Source organism: Merops nubicus, unplaced genomic scaffold (genome assembly GCF_000691845.1).
Source record: "Merops nubicus isolate BGI_N331 unplaced genomic scaffold, ASM69184v1 scaffold2168, whole genome shotgun sequence".
In the NCBI taxonomy this organism is placed as follows: Eukaryota; Metazoa; Chordata; class Aves; order Coraciiformes; family Meropidae; genus Merops; species Merops nubicus.
Window position 1 is genome coordinate 10,908 of NW_008623490.1, and position 20,325 is coordinate 31,232.

Consider the following 20,325-nt stretch of genomic DNA (forward strand, 5'->3'; position numbering starts at 1 on the left):
GTTCTCCTGTCCCTGGTGCAGGTTCTTTAGTTACACAGTGTTGTTCCTTTTGAAGTTGGGAGAGCATTTCTCTCAACAGCCTTTGTGGGCAGAAAAAGAGCCTTGCAGGCAGAGGCTCACTAAACCTCACAAGCCAGCGCTCTACCCACCTATCAGAAAGTAATACACATTCACTGTCAAAAAAGCTACACAGGTACTATTTGCAAAAATATATCTGGAAGAGTAAAATATCAACAAGAACAGGCCAAAATAATCTGCATTCGAATATATGATCCAGGACAGGTACATTCTCCAAAGCAAATTATTTTTTCAGATGTATTCTACTGTTAAGAAGAGGGATGACTCCTCTTTACCAGACCTAATGAGGCAGCACAGGGGCCTGAGCTCATTACTAGGAGTTACACGATTTTGTTATAGTATTTATTGACAGCTGTGAAAGGTTTGGGAAAAAATATGGGAAGATACACTGGCAGGCACTGTGTAAGAAACATGGGGAGGGGACTCAGGTGATCAGTGGTGTGTTTATTTCAGTGCATAAAACATGTAAAGAAAAATATTTCCACACTTCTAAGAAAAGGTTACAAGCAATGAAAAACAAACTGAGAAGAAACAAAGCCATTTTTTTTTACAGGGATGTTGAACAAGGAAGGTAAAGGCAAAGTTGTTAATTCAACAGAGGCCAAGTACTTTGGAACACTCCTGGATATGGGGAACACATGTTAAAATGGACCAATTCTCTTTTTTTCCTCCTACATTAACTAATATTGTTCTGTGAATTAATGTTTACAATTTGAAGTGTTCCTACAACTCTTCTTCCCACAATGTTGTACAGACAGATGAAAGTAGAGAAGCTTGCTCTCTCCTGAGACCTGCAAAGTGTGACCAAACCCTGACCCTTCCTGCTGCAATTTCCATACGGGCCCAGAAAGGGCAGAATCAATGGCCAAAGAAAGAAGTATCGTATACCAAAGAGCTGCTCTATTTACCCCCTTCCAGAGGACTCTCGTATACAATCTTCCTTGAAAAGAGGATGAGGAGATTCTGGTGGTCTTTAGATGTCAGGGTAACTAATATTTTAGGTCAGCCTGAGATTTGCCTCCTGCACACAGATTTTAGGTGTGTTTGGGAACACCTTGCAGAGCAGCAAGGAAGTGGTGGGTAATTAGAGGTCAAAGCCATAGTCCTTATTCCGCAGCTCCACATGATCTTTAGCAGGCCAGAGCCACAATGTCCTTTAGATGTAAGAATCAAAGCTCAGATTAATTTTGGAACTCAATCAACAGGTGGCACAGAAGACAGTAAAGGTGTTTTTATGCTTGCCCAGAGAACACAGACCCCAGCCAACACAGGATGCTGCAGTCTAAGGGCGAACACAGCAACAGGCCAGCCAAGAGTGCAAGCAGGTATGAATAACTGGGCTCCAGTTCAGCTAAGCCAATTATAAATTATCTTGTCTTTAAAAAATAAAAATATTTAAAAATCACTCCAGTCTGTGGGAGCTCAGTGGTCAAACAAACTGCTAAAAAAACCCTAAATGAATGCTTTTTTTTCTGCCTAGAATTATATTTTACTGTGCAATTTTACCAGTCCTAAACATTTTCATCTAAGATCTTTTCACATTGCAAACTGAATTCTTTTGAATGCTTCGGAAACACAGCCCTGAACAGAAAGCATTTTTAATGAATATATGGATACCCTGACAGCATTGTAGCTCAGAATGAAGCAGATTTAGAGACATTACTCATTTGATGAATACAAAGTGAAAAACCCAAACAGCAGTAATAAACACTCCCAAAGATTGGGGGAAAAAAAACAGCATTCAAGAGCCAAAATAGACAGAGGGGAGGATGCAATCTCATCCCTTTTGGCATATCAACCATGTAGGGTACCCACTGTAGCACCACCTCTAGGTTATCTGGGCTTACATCTTCTACAAGTCACCTACCTGGTCATTAAATAAAATCTGGAGGACTCCCATAGATGCTGGAATTCCTGACTAGCCATATTGTTTTACTGAGTAAGATATGTTGTGGAACAAATCCCACATTTTCCCCAGAACAGGTAATCAGCAGGTCCAACAGGGCTGGACATCAAAAGATAGAGCCTAGGGACTGAGAAAAGTTCACTTAATGATGTGCAAAACACTGGGGACAAGAACTTGTGAACTGCTGCCAGTCAAAGTCATCTTAATTCCCTAGCTTGTTCTCAAGGCTGCAGTCACCTTTTCACAGCTCAATGAGACCTGCAACACGCCAGGGACCAAAAACTTTATCAGTAAGCAAAGCATTTTAACTCTGCATTTTAAGACTTTTTTTTTTTTTTACCATGTCTGTACACAAAGAATTATCATTCACATTTTCTCTAAAACACAAAATAAAGTACTTGCTAAGCTACATATGCTGTGCAAGTAAATAACACTTTCACAGTGCATAAAGTGCTACATAAGAGAGTTTGACTCACTCTCCAGATCTGAGTAACCTATCACTATGCACAACATAAAACATCACATAAGGTGCAAGCCAGGAGGAAATGGGACACATGTTACTCCAACACATACATACCTTTTACTAGTTTAAAACTGCTTATATATTTCCAAGTATGCACAAGATAAATCATGATTACATTTATCAAAAGTATGTTACATACTAGCAGTGGGCTATTTTTTCCCTTGATGTGAGGACCTTGCCACTAGAAAAAGTTTCAGCTTCACCAGTTCTGATTAAGAGCTGAGGAAGTACCAAAGATGTCAGCTACAAAAGGGAAGAATTAAGAAACTAGCAATGTGCAGACACCAATGCAAAGATGAGGTCATTGCCAGCTGGAGGGTAAATTAAGAAGGAACAACAATTCTAGAAACTACAGTGAACTTTGCAAAAAAAGTGTTCTGACCTTTTCAGATTAAATAATCCCCAAATCTTTGGCTAGAAACTTCTCCAGATGTTTGTATTGCACTTACTGCTACAGCATCATATAATTTTTTGATGTCCAACCAGCCCATCAGATTAGGGCTGTAAACCTTTGGGGAGACTTATTTGTATCCAAACTGCCCTAATCCAAGATTTCCATTATTCTATTAAAGAATCAGACTATTGGTTTGAACTTCTCAAGTCAGATGCTCAAATTACTAAATTGCTACTTCTTGAAGATTCCATCCCTCAGAAACAGAACAGGCAATTTAAAAATAGCATTGGTATGAGAAAACAACTCCTGCTTATCCTGGGAACAGGTTCAGACTCACAGTGATACTTCAGCACAAAAGAAATCTAGAGCTCCAGGTCAGGCCATCAGACAGCTGCCTTCTGCTGCTCCAGTTCTCACCCCTTCACGACAACTCCATTATTCCAAGACAGCAAATGCCCCAAGATAGGTTGGGTCCTGCCATGAATTCTTTCCCTGTGCCTGACTTATATAACTTCCTAAGGAAAGGTGAACTATGGAAAACTGGACATCTGCAGGTGATCAGCTCTCTGATGTGAAGAGAGCAAAGAAACTTCAAATAACCTGTTTTTGGGTTTGTTTTTGTTTTTTTTTTTTCCCCCCCAGGTTTTCTTGCCCATGTTTTCTGTCCTGTTTCAAAACACAGCATATGGAAAACGTCATCCCAGATGTCTCAAGTCATTCAGAGTGATGTGTTTCTTTGCAGGGATATCTGCCAGGCCTTTTGATGAGTTGCATATAGAAGTGAGCATTTTTGGCATCTGCCGCTAATTGGGCACCAAAAAAAGCAAAGTCTAGAAGAACTCTGAGATTGCAGTGTGTTTACCATCATCAGGAGAAGACAGACAGCCCCGGCAGCTCTCCCTGCTAGCACACTATTCCTATTCACATACAAATATTAACAAATTGCTTTTATCCAGGTGCTTTTTGAATTTAGACTCTAGGCCTGCAAAAATTAAAGCATTCAAGATTCATGAAAAAAAGAGGCAGCTGCTTATCAGCTGGACACTGCTGACTCCAGATACTATGATAGGCTTACTCTTCATAGAAGCAGCCTTACTGAAAATGGAGCCTTACTTGAATGTCTGCTGTATCTATAGGTACACTACAGCTCTGGATTCAGAGACTGAAAGGGTTTGTCATGCTGTGGTTAAAGATGTAACAAGCATAAAGTCATTTTACACTGCATTACAGAAGAAAAGTTTGCAGCTTTTGGCAAATCTTTGATGTTTGCTTTTCAATGCTGGTGAGTAGTTGTGAACTAATGTCATTATGTATACTTTAATGCAGAGGGAGATAAGGAAAAAACTCAAAGATTAATTTGATTGAAGTGCTACATTTAATCCACTATGCTGTGTCCAACACTAATGACAAAATGTTGTTCCCAAAGAATTCTTCCACTTTAAGTATAATAGATGAGTCACTAAAAAAAACCTACCAACCTCTACATTGTGGCCATATACCAGCTCCTGGACTATTCCCAAGGTTCAGACACAAAGTTTTGACATTCTGACTTCTACCTACCTCATAATGGTTAGAACCAACCCTAAGGTTCTTCTGAATGGAGAATACCAGCCAAGGTACCCACTTCAAACAGTGCATCTCCTCATCCTCAGCATACAGACAGCAGGATATATTTACTTTATCCAACTAGTGTTGCAACTACTTCAACTACTTTCTAGTTATTAATGAATAAAATAGAAATGGAATATGGATTTCAGGGAATTTAAACTCAGGCATGTTCTAAAATCTGGTCTCTGAGCTAGAAAAAAAAATTAGTAGCACATTACACAGAGGACTCACATACTTCAACTACAGGGCTGCATTTTCCTATCTAGTGCTTTGCATGGCACTGGAAGAGTATTTTAAAGGTCATGAGTCAATTCGTCATGACTGGATACTTTCAAAGACTATCCACTGCTGCCACTATTAACACCTGTAACAACCTCACACAGCTACACGAATTAAGTTTTTTTTTAAAAAAAACCAAACAAACAAAAAAAAACCAAAAAAAACAAAAAAAAAACAAAAAAAAAAACAAACCCAAAACCAAACAAACAAAACCCCACAACCAACCAACCAACAAAAAAAAAAAAAAAACAAACATACAAACAGAAGTAAATGCTTTTGCTTTTAACCAAAACAATTATAAAACCTAAAGCTTACACATACATTTTGGTAGCGATCATTACTAGCAAACTGCATAAAGAATAAATATCAGTATTTCCAAAACTGACACCACAGTAATACTGCTGTTTGATGCATCAAGCAGGGACAAAATAAAAATAGCGTACTCCCAACAGAAGTCTATTAAGCTTTACATCTTACTGGTAATAGGCAGCACAGTAAACTAAGCTGATATAAACACTTTTCCCCAGATGATGCCCCTCTATGTTCATCAGCAAAACCACTTTTAACATATGATGGGAAGCTCAGCACCAGCACGATGGTGTTAGCCTACTGTAAGCACTTGGAGCTGCAATCTGTCAGCATTGCATCATATTTTGGAGCAGATAAAGATTTTTGTAAATTTGCAAAGCTGCACACATAGCAGTAGTTCTCCAAATAATTAAGATAGTTTGTTCTTTTCTCAGTCCTTAACAATAAAATGAACAGATTGGGTCAAAATTGTTTCTTAAAAGTAGGTCAAAAATACCCATTCATGTTCACTTCTGCATTGGTTTCCTAGCAAATTAATCTACCCACACAGATATAACTAATGTGTATCCTGGAGACAGTGAGGCAGAGGAAGAAAACCAATACATAATGAGGTAGCTTAGACTGAATAACTGCAGTTAAAAGTTTTATTGAACAAAAGAAGGTAAATCATGGTAGTCAAGTTCACTGAGCAAAAGCAGCTCTCTCGCTGAAGCTGCATTTTGTGCTAAATAACCTTATTAACTGAGACTATACAGAGAATGCATTATGCAAGTTATCCCAACAGCAAAGGAGAAAAGGTAGATTAAATTTGATCTGATGGAATGATTTGGTCAAATTCAGTGGCTTAAGTTAATGTTTCTAGCCCTTATCTACCTATATTCAGTACAGGCATACAACAGAATATACAACTGCACTGAATTCCCATTTGTTAGTAGTGTGTGCTCCCATGCATGCGGAAGCCAATTCCTGAAAAAAACGAACATTTTAAATATTTTGTTTGAAGCATCACTCAACTGACTCAGGAAAAACAATTAATACATGTTAAAAAAACCTCCCAGCCTCTACAAGTTCTGCTCCCTGTATAGTGCTAGTATTTTAAAATTATTTTATTTCTCCCCTCTGCCTAAGAAACTTCATATGCTCTGAAAGCACCCACAAAGTCAGGTGGGTAAACAGATATGTCAAAAATACTCTGTGAGAAGAGGGAGGTAGCTCAGGTCCCTTGGCAACCTTCTGTCGTAGTTCACATTGATGTGGTCTACCTCCCCTTGTAATCAGCAGTCAAAAATGAAAGGAAAAGGATTTCAACTATGAAATTTAGTGAAATAACACGTTCAATACAAAGTCTTCAAATTTGACTCATTGGGCTTCCAAATGTAAGCTATAATGTACCTCACACCCGATACACAACATTAATAACATACCTAGTTCATACATTTTTATAGACAATATCTTCTCATTTGTTAAACATTTGGCTCATGTGAGTACATAATTTTTGTTAACCACTTGACAAACATTCTAGGCCAAACAGCCAGCACAAATAATGTCAGAGTCTTTTTTTTTTTTTTTTTCCAGTAATTGTATGAAGGGCTGTAGGCTAAGCCTAACAAAAACTAACGAAGAAAAATAATGGACTCCATGATGCAGTGCAGAGGTGTTACTACAACATCATAAGTCAAGGGATGTTTCTAAGGTGCTGAAAGAGGAGATTCTCTAGACGGTGACCCTGTATTGTCCTCTGGTGGGAAAACAGTAAGAGTGCAGGCTCGAATTCCACCAAGTGATTCTGGAAGGTCAAATACTTTATGCCATTCATCTTTTTCCGGATCATATTTCTGAACTATTTCCACCATGCACCGATTATTCCAAGAATATCCTCCAACAACATAGATTTTGTTTTCAAAGACAGCAACCCCGACATCGCTTTGCCCACGTAACATGGCAGCAATTGGAGTCCACTGGTCTAGAGTTGGTGAGTAATATTCACAGCTTAGAACATCATCATAATCACTTGTTCCTCTGAAGTGATTTCCACCAATAACATACAGCTTGTCTCCTACAGTACACATGCAATGCAGACCTCTGACTGTTGTCATTGGAGCTTTCTGAGTCCACTTGTCTGTGTCAGGGTCAAAACACATAAGTTCTTTTTGGAAAGTATCATGGGTGATTCCCCCTAAGGAAATAAAACACATGTTAGAACAGTGCTTATCCTAATAAGCATTAAAGACAAGGAAAAAAAATAATGAATTCCATCTTCCTAAAAAGTTCTTTTCTTTAGCTTAGATTACTGCCACATAGGTGTTTCAAATGACATCTTTAACAGCATCTTTCAAATGGCATCTTTAATGTACATTGTTCCTTTAAATCTGAATATGAAAAGAAGCCATGTCTCATACAGTACTTCATTACATAAGATGATACTGGCAAACTAAGAGAACAATTGTATCGATGCTTCATTTTGGCAAAATTATTTCTTTGCTTATATTTGTTCAGTTAGCTAGTTTTGTTTCTCACAATTAAGAAAACAGGAATCCATTTTCCTCTCCAATTTTGATATTGTGCTATTCATGTTTCAAGTGGTCCTATTACATAACAATTTTCTTCAGAAAATATTCTTCTCCTAATAGATGCCTATGGTTCTCTCTGTATTTACTTTCTCCACGGTTCGGTGCAAAAGCAGTTGGAGATGCTTCAGGGGAAGTCACAGGACGAATTCCCATCAATGGATGAAACATCCCAACCTTCCACAAGGTCACTAGGCAGGTCAGAATGCAGTCACACCAATTTCAGACACTGTGGCCTTATTGCCTATTAGCTATGAAGTCCATAATGCAACTATATTTGAGGTGCTAAAAAATACACAGAAAACATGCTGCTGCTGAACATCCTCCTGCTGGGCTAACTATTCAACACTGAATCATCACACTTGGATTATTAACAGACAGGGATGGCATGGTGTTTACAGGAGTTATGCAAGAAAGTACTCAATTCTTCATTTAGACAGTAAGAATTTAATACAGAAAAAAATAGGGCTGCCCAGCCCCGACACTTTATGACAGCCATAACAGTGGCAGTGCTTGGGAGCCTGTCAGAGAGAAGAGGCTTTAATTACAAAGGAACCAATCTTCACATCTTCAGCCCCAAAAGTGTTTAGACTCAGGGGGATATCTCAGAAGACAGGAAGAAAAGAAAAATCTGTGGGAAAAATACATCATCAACATGAAAAAAAAAAAAAAAAAAAACAAAAAATACATCATCAACATGAAAAAAGAAAAACCAAAACACAGCAGGGAGCATAGACATGTGCCACCTGCTGTAAAACAAGCAAAATGGGCAAAAATGTACAAATAGCACCACAATGATTAGAAGCTAGCTTAACAGACTTGCTCATAGAAAAACAAGGAGCTGTATGTTATGGTAAATTTTAAAAGCAATCCCCCGTAGTCTTGATTCAAAACATCCTGGGGATTGATCTGCTCCTGTGCATCCCCCATCTGTTCCTTACAGCTAAGCAACCTCATCCTACCTTCCACCCTGAATTTCAGCATTGTTCTTAAGAGGACATTCCTTAAAAACCACAGTAGGAGAACATACATAGGTCTGTGATCTCTGTAGAGATCAATGACAGATTGAATCTTCTCTAGGAACTGAGCAGATACCTGATTTTCAGAAAACTTACTGCCCCCTAATATGGAAAAAAAAATGGAATGAAGCTATAATTTCAGTAACATATACATACCGAGCATATTAAAAAGGAAAGATTAGTGTCAGATAGACATCATTTGTATATTGTGATTAACATGAAAATCTATCCTTTTCCATTAGCTCAATGAAGGCAGATGTTCTTCTTTAAAGCATTAAAATTTCTAGTGCTTTCCAAAAAGTATCAAAGAGGATGTGTTTAATGATTATTGCTATATAAATGTACACATGTGGCATTGCCATCAATAACTGTATTTTGACTGTTATACATACTGAGCATATTAAAAAGGAAAGATCAGTGTCAGATAGACATCATTTGTATATATTTGTGATTAACATGAAAATCTATCCTTTTCCATTAGCTCAATGAAGGCAGATGTTCTTCTTTAAAGCATTAAAATTTCTAGTGCTTTCCAAAAAGTATCAAAGAGGATGTGTTTAATGATTATTGCTATATAAATGTACACATGTGGCATTGCCATCAATAACTGTATTTTGACTGTTACAGTTAATAACTGCTTTGGAATTCAGAGCTGCCATTTACTATGTAAATGCATAACATTACCTGAAATAGTTTCCCCAGACTCTGCAGTATATATGCTATTTGACTGGCTTAATATGAAATTGCATCACTGCTTATATCACGGCAAATCTACTCCAGCCAGACTAATTTTTATTGTCTCCCACTGAAATAGGAAAAAATAGATAAGTAATTGTTTCAAAGAGATGTGGCCATAGGAATTATTTACCTGAAATATACATTAATCCCCCATACACGGTTCCAGCATGACCATAGTGGGGTTCATTCATTTTTGCGACATAGCTCCACTCATTCATTCTGGGATTGTAACATTCCACAGTGGCTGTTTAAAACAAATGAGAATATAAAAATGTTGAAGCTAGCATGGCAGTTTGCTTTTGAGTACAGTTGCAGCAGCAGTAATATATTCATAAACAGAGGAAGCATCAATGAGAAACACTGCTCAGCTGAAGAAAGTGTCAAGGGAATTATTGAGTGCTGTGTCAAGAGACAATACAGAAAAACCTCAAGCTTCATCCTGGAGGAACAAAAGATGGAAAAAACTCTCTTGCATTCTTGCCTTCCATTTGTCTCATTCCCATTCCTAAGTACAGCTGTGGAACGCCAGAGAAAACAGCAATAAAGCTGAGGGAATTCAGCTTTTCTACCCCTTCCTCTTGGCACAACTCCCTTGAAGTGTTTGCCACAGGTAGACAAAGAATAAACTTAGAGTCTCTCTCAAAGAGTATCGATACATTTGGCAATGACAACAGACCCATGTCTTCAGCAACATCCCACCCATGCAGAAAATTGGGCTAGGTTTTCTTCTTGGTATTTCACATTGAAATGGTTCTATACCCTCAAAAAGGGGTAGGAACTGTTAAACGAATTTTCTGTTGTATTGTTTTATTAAGTACTTGCACAGCAACATAAAGCACAGCATATACAAGTCCTTATCTCAAATAGTTCACAAAAGCCAAGCTTTTTTTTTAAAAAAAAAACCAAAACAAACAAACAAAAAAACACACAACAAACAAAACCACAACAAAACCACCCCACAACACGAAACATCACTGAATCTCAAATGGAGAGAAGCAGTGCCTGTCTCAATACACAGCTCCATTTAAGCAGAAACCATAGTAGTTAGTACTAATTTTAAAAGAAATGCAGAGCCTAGGTGGCCTTGCAGAAAGCATTTCTGAGAAGGAATCCTCTCTTTGAAATGGGATGGAAGAGATGCAGAATTGCAGGAAAAGGGCTATGCAATAAGGACAGAGAACAGAAAACAGATTTAATCATGGATCTAAGCAAGCTGTAGAGATTGGCAGCTTGAATAGTACAGTATGACTGGAAGTGCAAGAGAACCTGAAAAACCCTGTGACATAGTGACCTTACAGTACAAAAAATAATTATTGATAATTGTGTTATCTTAATTTAAACTATGTAAAATGAGATTTAAGAATCTGATTCAAATTGTTGTTATATAATGCCCTCTCTGAAGAGAGATGTTTATGACCTGTTCATGTAAAACTGAATCTGTCCTTAAAAGCAGCATTTTACTTGCTTCAGAACAAGTAAAATGCTGAACAATTTATTCAATCAAGGGTAGAAACTCTGAGCCAGCTCTACAGAATGAATGATGCTGACTTACAGTCCAGGATTACACATCAAATCAGATGAAAAAAATTTAGAAGCTGAGAAACTTGCCATTTTAAAAGCAGAAACCAGTTAGAGTTAATATAAGCCTGCATAACTCAGAGTAGTGGCTAGGCCAGTAAGCTGTAACCAGTAACACTCGTACAGTGACTATAAAGCACCTCACCCCAGTTCCAGATCTGTCTTTTAAAAAAAAAAGAGTCATTTGGAAGATTTCTGAAGACTAAGGTATAGCTATGGTTTCAGACTACCACCAAAAAATCCCTAGACACGGAAAATCTGGCAAAGAGCACATTACAGTGACCTTCTGAATGACATTTTAGCTGCTCTGAAATGCACAGCCTCCTTATTGCTGCAAACCAGGATGGTATTTTGTAATTCCATGCAATTAATATCTCAAGCAGACACACTCAGAACAGATTTTTCAGTTCCAGTGTCAGGAATACTGTTTGACAACCAGTTTAGCATCATCTCATATTAAAAAAAGAAAATAAAACCAAACAAAATATATATATTACACATAAGAATTGCTACATTGTTACAGCACACCGAAGCTGAAATTTATATTTGAGAAATACAGAAAAGTGCTAGTTCAGAACATTAAGTTCTGAACATATAAGGCAAAACATATCAAATCCCTGGTTTGTTTTTTTTTTAATTATATGCAGTGATTTGCAGATATGAAATTATTACTTTCATATTCTTTAGACTGTTTAAAAATAGTAATGAAAGCCTAAAATACTTCTAGTTTTGTGCAAGTGCCAGCCAACGCAGGGCTTTGTAAGATGGAAAAAATACATAAGAGTGATGCAAGTTAACTTAAGTGCACCTATACTGTAGTGCTGACATGCCAAATTTGTGATTTAAAAAAATCTTCCCTTTATGAGCAAGTTCCCAAGTTTACTCTAAGAGATCAGTCCTTCACTGAACACTCCTACAATCTTGCCTTCCTATTACCACCTTTCTTACCTCAGCCATTTGAAATAAGCCGTAAGCTGCCCTTCACATTACATGTCTGTACAGGTAGGTAAGAGTCTGGCTAAGAATAGGTAAGAAAGCATTGTTCTACAATGAAAATCTTTAAAGTCAGGCTTGATTTTTTTTTAATGAAAGTCAAAAATCTCCTCTTACAAAATTCTGCTATTTTTCCCATTTGGTATCCTGCAGACTTTGTATATCCATCAAGGACTTACAGATCCATGAAGCCAGTGAATGCTGGAGACAGGCTCTTGCCAAAAAAAAAAAAGTACAGGCACAAAGAACTGATTCCACAAATTACACCTAAAATTAAAGATTTGAGTTAAATCTGTATATTGCCACCTTGGCACCACACACAGTACTTGTCCAATCCCTAAACAAACCCATGCTCTTATATACATGTAGTCATGCATTCCAATGTTTTCTAAAAAGGAAAGCTCCTTTCTACTCTGCTTTATTTAGCAACCAGAAGAAAACAAAAATGTGCAGAAATTTCAAGACTAGAGAAAACCAGATATGACATGAAAGTAATTATAGCTGTCCCAGTTCTACCCTGACAGCAGACCCTTCCAACCCACTGTTTGCTGCTGTACTGCACCAAAATCATCATTCTACTTGCTTTCATAAAAACAAAGGCATCCTTCTCCCCACAGCATTTCACTCTCTCCCAAGATGAGGAACTTAAGTTTCTAATACACTACTAAGGACAGGAAGAGTATGTGCAAAGCAATCACAAAGCCAGCAACCACCATATTAACAGGACATTCAATGCTTGACAACTTATCTCACTCTGCACTACATATTGCATTTAAGAGGGAAGCCATAGCCAAAAGATCACATTGGCAAGAGAAGATGAAACATGCAAAAATTGGTACACATTACTGCCATCACTATCACTGTGTTAGAAAAATATTAGTGATCTGAGAATGGATGCCATTGTGTTCAAGACCCTTTACTTTCTGATGTGCCTTCAAACTTCTCTTGAACATCACCAGTAGAATCAAAGTACTGTTTGACAGAACTTCAGACAAATCTTTCCAACTCCAATCTCAAATCTACCATGCTCTAAAATAAAGCTAATTATTTCCCAGCTAAAAAAAACACCACACTGTTCTGTTTGGTTGTTATGTTTAACAGTGGAACTTCTGATCCATTCATTACCATAATCTAGGGAAGACAGGCCTCATTTTAATAAAATTAAGCAATCTCACAGACACAAAGCTTTAGCCGTCCCAAGGGATGCTCAGTCTGCACTCATTTTATCGTGCCATCTGTGATGCTGTTTCTAGGAGTATACAGATATCTACCCCTTTTCTGTTACAGTTTCTAACGTGTCTTGATGTTTATTACAGCAGAACTTCACAACAGTGTGTGATGTCCCAAAACCCAGGATCTTAATTTTGCTACATCAGTTCTATAATACAGCTTGCTTCTGTAGAACTCAAAGCTGAGCTGGTTAGAGTCCTGAGTCATTTTGTCCCTAGCAAAGCCCTTCAAAATAAGCTCCTATGCCATAGGTCCTCCAGTTAACACACTGGCTTGATTTCACAACTGGGCAATGATGTCTGTTTTGCTTCTTAACATGCATATTTTTCTTCTGAACCAACAATATTTAATATATATATATAAAATATATACATAACGTATATAATATCTATACACACTTACATGTATATGTGTGTATATATTATACAGGCTCACAAGGGAAGGCTTCACATAAACAAGAAGTTGTTTGAATTGAAGGTGAAGCATCATAGAGGGCACCTGGAAAATAAAAGCCTTCCCACTTGTTGGGCATGGGGTCAGAAGAACACATGTATTGTCCTGCCCTGGACTAGAAGTCTTCTCTTTCTGTCTTTATTGCAGCATGATGATGAAGGTATCAAAGTCTGGTTTAGTCAAAACCCAGCATCCCCTGAGGTGAGTAGGAAAAGCCCATATACAAAAATATCAAGCTCTGCTCAAGCCTATCAACAGCAGAGCCTGAAGTATCTGGGAAGTACCTAACTGCACAGGTTTTCTAATACTTAAAGGCACAGCTTCTACCGTGCTTCTACCATCATCACCAGGCACCACAACTCAACTCTTTAAAAAAAAATAAAAGGTCAAAAACCTCTGCTTGTCTGAGAAGAGAAAATAGTACCCAGTGCTCTGCACAACAGCACAGCTGGTAATGGGTGATGAGCTCTGCTTCATGAGTATCTCTGTGAGCCACATCTGGCTTTCCCTTTGTCTCTTTTTCCAAAAAGTCTTGCATCTTGCACATCTGCCTTCTCCAGGCTGGTCTGCTCTTGCTGGAGTGCTGCACTCCCTGCCTTGTGGGAATATCTTTGGCAGGTGCCTGCCTTGACACTTACAAAGAACCAACCAGAATTATGCACAATCTTTCTAAGAGTGGTGCGTGCTTCTGCACAGCCCTAAGTTGTCACAGGGTTGAAAAATCTGAATTATAATTTCATAATTCAGTACATTTCAAAGACATTTACCACATTCTGACTCATGTATCATATACATGCAAATTCACTCATCCTCACCAGTGAAACAAACTTTTTTTCAGTAGTATGCACTGTTAAAACAGAGGCTGTTTATTACTGCTAAAGCACATACTGCTGAGGTAGAAAGTGGTATTCACAACATTCTCAGAAGACTAAACATCTGAAATCTTTTGGGGGAAGACTTGATAAAGATCCTCAAAAAAAATTCAGTTTTTATTCCACTTAATGTCAGAACAAAAAATAATAAAGACATTCATTTTATGACTTTAATCCTTTAGTCCTTTTCCATAAGAGCTGATTTTCCAGAAAGCTGAACTTGGGTTTTGGGAATTTTTCCTCTAACAACAGATTGAAATTAGTTTGAACCCAGGGGCAACTTCTTTAAATATCTGTGCAACACACATTTGACCTTCTGTTCGATGAAAAGCTTTAAAGTTTTTCTCATCTGAAGAGAATGGGAAGTCTAAGCTGGATTTCATCGTTTGGCTGTCAAGGTTTATGAAAGAAGCATGAAAAAGAAAAATGACTTGCCTCACAATTAACTTGAAAAGAAATGGAAGCCCCAAATCAAAGCATCAGACAGATACAATCTTTAGCATTTATCGAGTGCTCTTCCTGCAGAATGACCCACTGACATTTTTCAGATCTGTGTGGAAATCGTTGCAGCATTTCAGTGATATCTTTACAGAAGAACTTTAGACAGGTGATAGATTTTACTTTTTAATTAAAGCTGCAGAAGAGCTGAGGGCAGCACAATGATACTGCTTGGTCAAATTTGAGATAAACACTGCACTTAACAGCTGCTGTACACAGGTTGCGTTGGCTTAGTGACAATATTATTTCATATCGATTTTGTTAGGCTTGCAACTTTTTCACTGACATTCTTATAACCCTACTCTGTTTAGATGGTACAGTACACAAGGACAGCAATCTGATTATCTGCTATTAATTCATGTCATTAGAAAATTTCTCAATGAAGGTCAGGTTTTTGGAGACTCAAGATAAAGATCAATACATATTAGCTTGTTCATTTGATCTTTTACAGGGTATGAAGCTTGCTTTTAGAATGTATTTTCAGGTAGATAAAGTGACACAGGGAAAACTCTGAAAACATCTGGACCTGAATCAGAAAATGGCTCTCTAGGGACACAGTTATTTCAAAAGTTTCCCATGTTGTTTGGAAAAAGCTAGCATTTTCAAATGTCTCATTTCATCAAACATTGGAATTGATTTTAAACTTCTAGGCAAACCAGCCCAGTTTTCTGCAGTGGGAGGAATGTACTATGTTTCCTAAAAAGTCTGCAATATGATAATGAAACAAAGCATATATGTGAATGACTGATATGCATTAATTAAAAAAAACAGATGCTGCAACACAAATTAGGTTTTATATTGTCTCAATTAAACATGATTCTCACTGCACTTAAAGATACTAGTGCATTTCTAAAAACCAGATCTTAGCAGCAAGAGATACTGCCACAGATTTGACAAAACATGGCTAAGTATTGGGCTGAAAGCAGCAAACAAAATAATGGAATGCAATATCCAGTTTAGATATAATATTATGCTAAAATTCCAAGCATAATCACTGTAACATTTAAATTTTAAAGTACAGACAAGTTTACAATTGAGTGTATGCTCATAGACTTGACTGCAAATGCTAACCACTGTGACTTTGGAAAATGCAGTGGATTAATATGGGTCATCCTCTACAGACCTTTGATAAACTGAAAGTTAACATGTATTTATTCTTTTTTTCCAACCACCTTATTTCCCTGAAACAGATTTTTTTTTTTTCCCCCTCAAAATGAATATTCATTTACAAGCAGGAAAAAAGGATGCAGCAGCACAGAGTCACTCATGTAATGAAGTTCACTGTGTACTTATGTAGTCACAAGATCACAGGCAAAATTTGTAACGTTTTTAGTAATTAAGAAGTCAGGACATCTGGATCTCACCAATCTATGACTGAAACAAATCAGTGAGTCATTAGCCTACTTTTAAAAATAAAAAAATTACTAGTATTTCAAAATTATGTCCAGAAAATTTGCATCTTTTAAAACGTAACCTTCACTCAACAGTTTCAGTTGGAAAGTCACGTATCCCTTAAGAATGAAAACAGTGGGTTTAGTTTCTCAGCTTAAGTAATGATTTTTTTAAAATATATGTACATAGTTGCATTTATATTTATATACACACACTCTTATATAGGTAGAAACACATGCTTGTTTCATACTTGTGATAAAGGTGAAGACATTGGATATTATGCATCAATACACAAGATACACACATTTGGAAATTTTTTTGTGGAAGTCCTTTAATTAACTGCTAATACTATCCAGACAAATTTCTTGTGTCAAATTGTATGCATTTGCAATATTTACAAAAAGAAGGTGACCACCAACAACTTCAACTTATTCCCTTCTCCACCCATTCAGAGAGCAGCACAGTATTTCAAGGCCTAAAAAGCAAGACAAGAAGCCACGCTTCAGGAGAAGCACTCACCTAGCTCACCCGCCGCATTTCGACCACCGACTGCATACAAATGTCCTTTGAGGGCACTTAGGTGGAAGAAGGTGCGCTTCTCATTCAAAGATGCGACTTGCATCCACTTGTTGTAGCGAGGATCAAACCTAAAGACAGTGTCAACCGCCGTCTTTCCTTTCGTGTCGTAATTGCTCTGGCCCCCAACTACGTAGAGAAAGTTTCCGATCACGGCAATGCCATGCTGGTACCTTGGTGCATCCATGGGAGCTAAGGATTTCCATTCGTGGGCCTTTTCGTCGTACATCCGTAACTCCTTGCTGACAACCAGCTGCTGCCTCAGCACTCCCCCCAATGTCACCAAGTGAGTACTGTCTGACCGAATGGCAGTTCTCTCCGACTGCATAACTGGTTGCATGTATGGCATCATTTGGTAATTGCTGGCTTCCAAAAGCAAGTTTACACAGGTATTGTCAGTTCTCATGAAGTCCACTGTTTGAACATAGTTAATAAGATCCTGGGGTGTCATCAGGGGAAACCTGATGTTCTTCATTAGCTTTGCAGCGTACTCCATTCGAGGCTCCTCATACCGTAGCCAGCGACAAGCCGCCTTGAAGAGTTCAAGTTCACTGCAGTGCTTAAGGCTATTACTTGAAAGCACAAAGGCAAGACGTTCAAAGGGGAGTTTCACAAATTCACCAGTACTTAATAATGCAGGAAAGTTCTTCAGGATGAAATTATTAACATATTTATCCACTTCTGTGAGATTGTATGTGTTGGCAATTCGCCCGACCTCAACGCAGTTTTCCAACGAAACCTGTTAAGTAAACAAAGAGGAACCAAAATACTTTCTTAAATTGGTGTCTAAATGATAATGTAGAATTTAACGAATGCTATAGTATCAGCAATATTTCATCATTTCACAGTGCTCAAGGTGATTTACACATGAGCAAATAAATATTCAATGTGATTTATATATTCATGACTGCAAGGGGAGACCAAATGTATTCCTTATTTTGAGGAAAGAAAAGAGACAATTAGCAAGCAGATGGCATATATTAATTATGTCAAATACATTATACAATGATGATACACAGCAATTATACAGTACTTCATCTTTGAAAAACTCTGCAAACATTTTTGTAAAAAAGACATGGAAAACAGAGCTAAGGAAAAGGTAATCAGCTCAAGATTACACATCATAATGCAAAAGTAGGACTCTACATCAGACTTTTTCTAACATGAAGACTCTGTTGTCATAATGCTGCCAAGGAGAATGGCACAGCTACCCCTCCAATGCCACCTATTGCAGACAATTTTTTTAGTTTTAAATCCCATTAATACATTCCTTAGAAATGAACAAAATAGGATCTTTAGTAAATCAAAGTACTGTTCTTGAAGAATGTGTTCAAATCAAATATATGACAAAAATAAGACAAGGCAGTGATTTTTTTATATATATCTATAATTTTTTTTTTTTTTTAAATAATGAACCTTGGAGGATTTCCTCTAGAAACACTGCGCACATGAAATGCTTTAGCAGTATGGCTCAAACCCTAATTTAATTAATACTTGAGTGACAGTGTCTTGGTAACCATCTTTTTTACATTTTTTTCTGCATCTGTCATTCTTACATCTTTGGCTCCTAAATTTCTGAGGTCACTTGGGATCCAAGGCAGAAGGAGGAAGAAAGATGGCAGGGATGTGACATAAATTAAAGCAGGTCTCCAATGAACCTTGCCAATTCTTTTCAGCAAGCTCTGTGGTACATATGCAGAGCAAGTCAATTTTCAAATGCTTCTCACCAATAAATGCAGCTTTTTTGCATTCAGTCCTTATTCTAATCCAAGCTTCATTTACATGTTTTCTAGTCTCTGCATATGTCAGTCCTACTCAATGTCGACAGTTTCCACAACTCTGTGATTCTCATTATTTTTGTAATGCCAAAAGAATTTAAGCTTCCAAATCTCATGGTTATTTTTAAAAAGGGTATAAAGATTGAGGACTATGACCTGATTGCTGCTTAAGAATTCAGAAACCTTCAAATGACCTTCTGGTCATGACAGAGATTACAAGATTTTAATACTGTATAACTCAGTCTGATCATTGCCCTTTAATACTACACAGTTCAGAAAGTCTAATGAGTATGGGAATAGGAGATTTTTTTTAATTCACTAGAAACCGATCTAACTTGTCCTAGAGTTCAGATCTGCAGTCATCTAAAGTCTTCATTCAGACATCCTGAAATGCCTTCATACAGTCAAGGGTTCCAAATCTTATTCTTCATCTCCAGGAACACTAATCCTGTAATCAGGTCCTATCTATAAGATGAACGTGTGGCAGACTGTAATGAGTTCTAGTATAAAAATACCTGTACAAAATATATGTGGAAATCATTTTTGTATAGCAAGACAGACCACATTGATTAGAACAAAATATAATCATATGAGCTAGCAATGAACTATTAAAGATCCTCTGATGTTCAAGAAACTTTTTTCTTCTTTTGACTGTTTTTGAGAGTCAATAACAAATTAATTGCATAATGTTAGTAATAGTGTATCGTAAGTAAATTAAACAGGACATTCTTAATTCTAGAACTTCTTTGAAGTTGTATAATAAAAGCAATGAAAAAATCACCCCTTAGACAGCTGACTTTACAGTATAGTACAAATCTTAACACTTGCTATACAGTTATTGTATTTTAAAACTACTTTGGAACACAATGACTGCCATCTAACTACAGAGATGCAGCCCTTTCTCCTTATCAAGGCAAGCAGATAAAGATATTGCATACAAAACAGGCTGGACTTGATGATCTTAAAAGGTCTATTCCAACCTAAGGGATTCTATGATTCTATGCTTGAAGTTAAAAGATCAAAGCAAAAAATACTACAGATTATGTATCATTTTACATGGTGTTCAGGCTGCAGAGATGTATTAAGACCTACTGCAGAATGCATGCCTATTATTAAGAGCCCAGAATGCATCTAGTTGATGGAATACCATGATTGTTACACTGTAAATCTATACAACTGAACATATTCCTGGAATGCTACATTTGAGAAATTTGTTGTCATGTTTATCAGTCATTAACAGTGTGTAATGTGTCATCAGCAGTTTCCAGTCACCCCTTAATTCTCAGAAAGTTTACCTTATACAGCCTAAATTAATCCACTGGAATTGTACTGTATCCAGAGCTGCTTTTTTGCATACTATGACTGCAAGTACATTATGCTTGTGAAACTGTGTGCTTTGGCTCTCTAACAAATTGCACCATCACACAGGAAGAGCTGTAAGACATAACTGGTCAAAAAGCTAGACAACTTCTTATGAAGTAGAGAATTTTAAATAAACCCCATTAATTTGGGCTTTGACTACCGAGAAGAGACA

General features: G+C 37.3%; 1 protein-coding gene across 2 annotated transcripts in view; it reads right to left on the reverse strand.

Annotated features, from left to right (window-relative positions):
- Nucleotides 1-5,727: 5,727 nt before the first annotated feature.
- The window catches only part of LOC103777515 (kelch-like protein 13), a 34,623-nt gene continuing 20,025 nt past the window's right edge, over nucleotides 5,728-20,325 (reverse strand). For both annotated transcript variants that reach the window (XM_008945070.1, XM_008945069.1), the window contains exons 5-7: nucleotides 16,957-17,752; nucleotides 9,552-9,665; nucleotides 5,728-7,273 (exon numbers count right to left, since the gene is read on the reverse strand). In XM_008945070.1, the coding sequence (XP_008943318.1) occupies nucleotides 6,786-7,273; nucleotides 9,552-9,665; nucleotides 16,957-17,752 (1,398 nt within the window). In that variant the 3' untranslated portion in view covers nucleotides 5,728-6,785. The remainder of the gene's footprint in view (nucleotides 7,274-9,551; nucleotides 9,666-16,956; nucleotides 17,753-20,325) is intronic.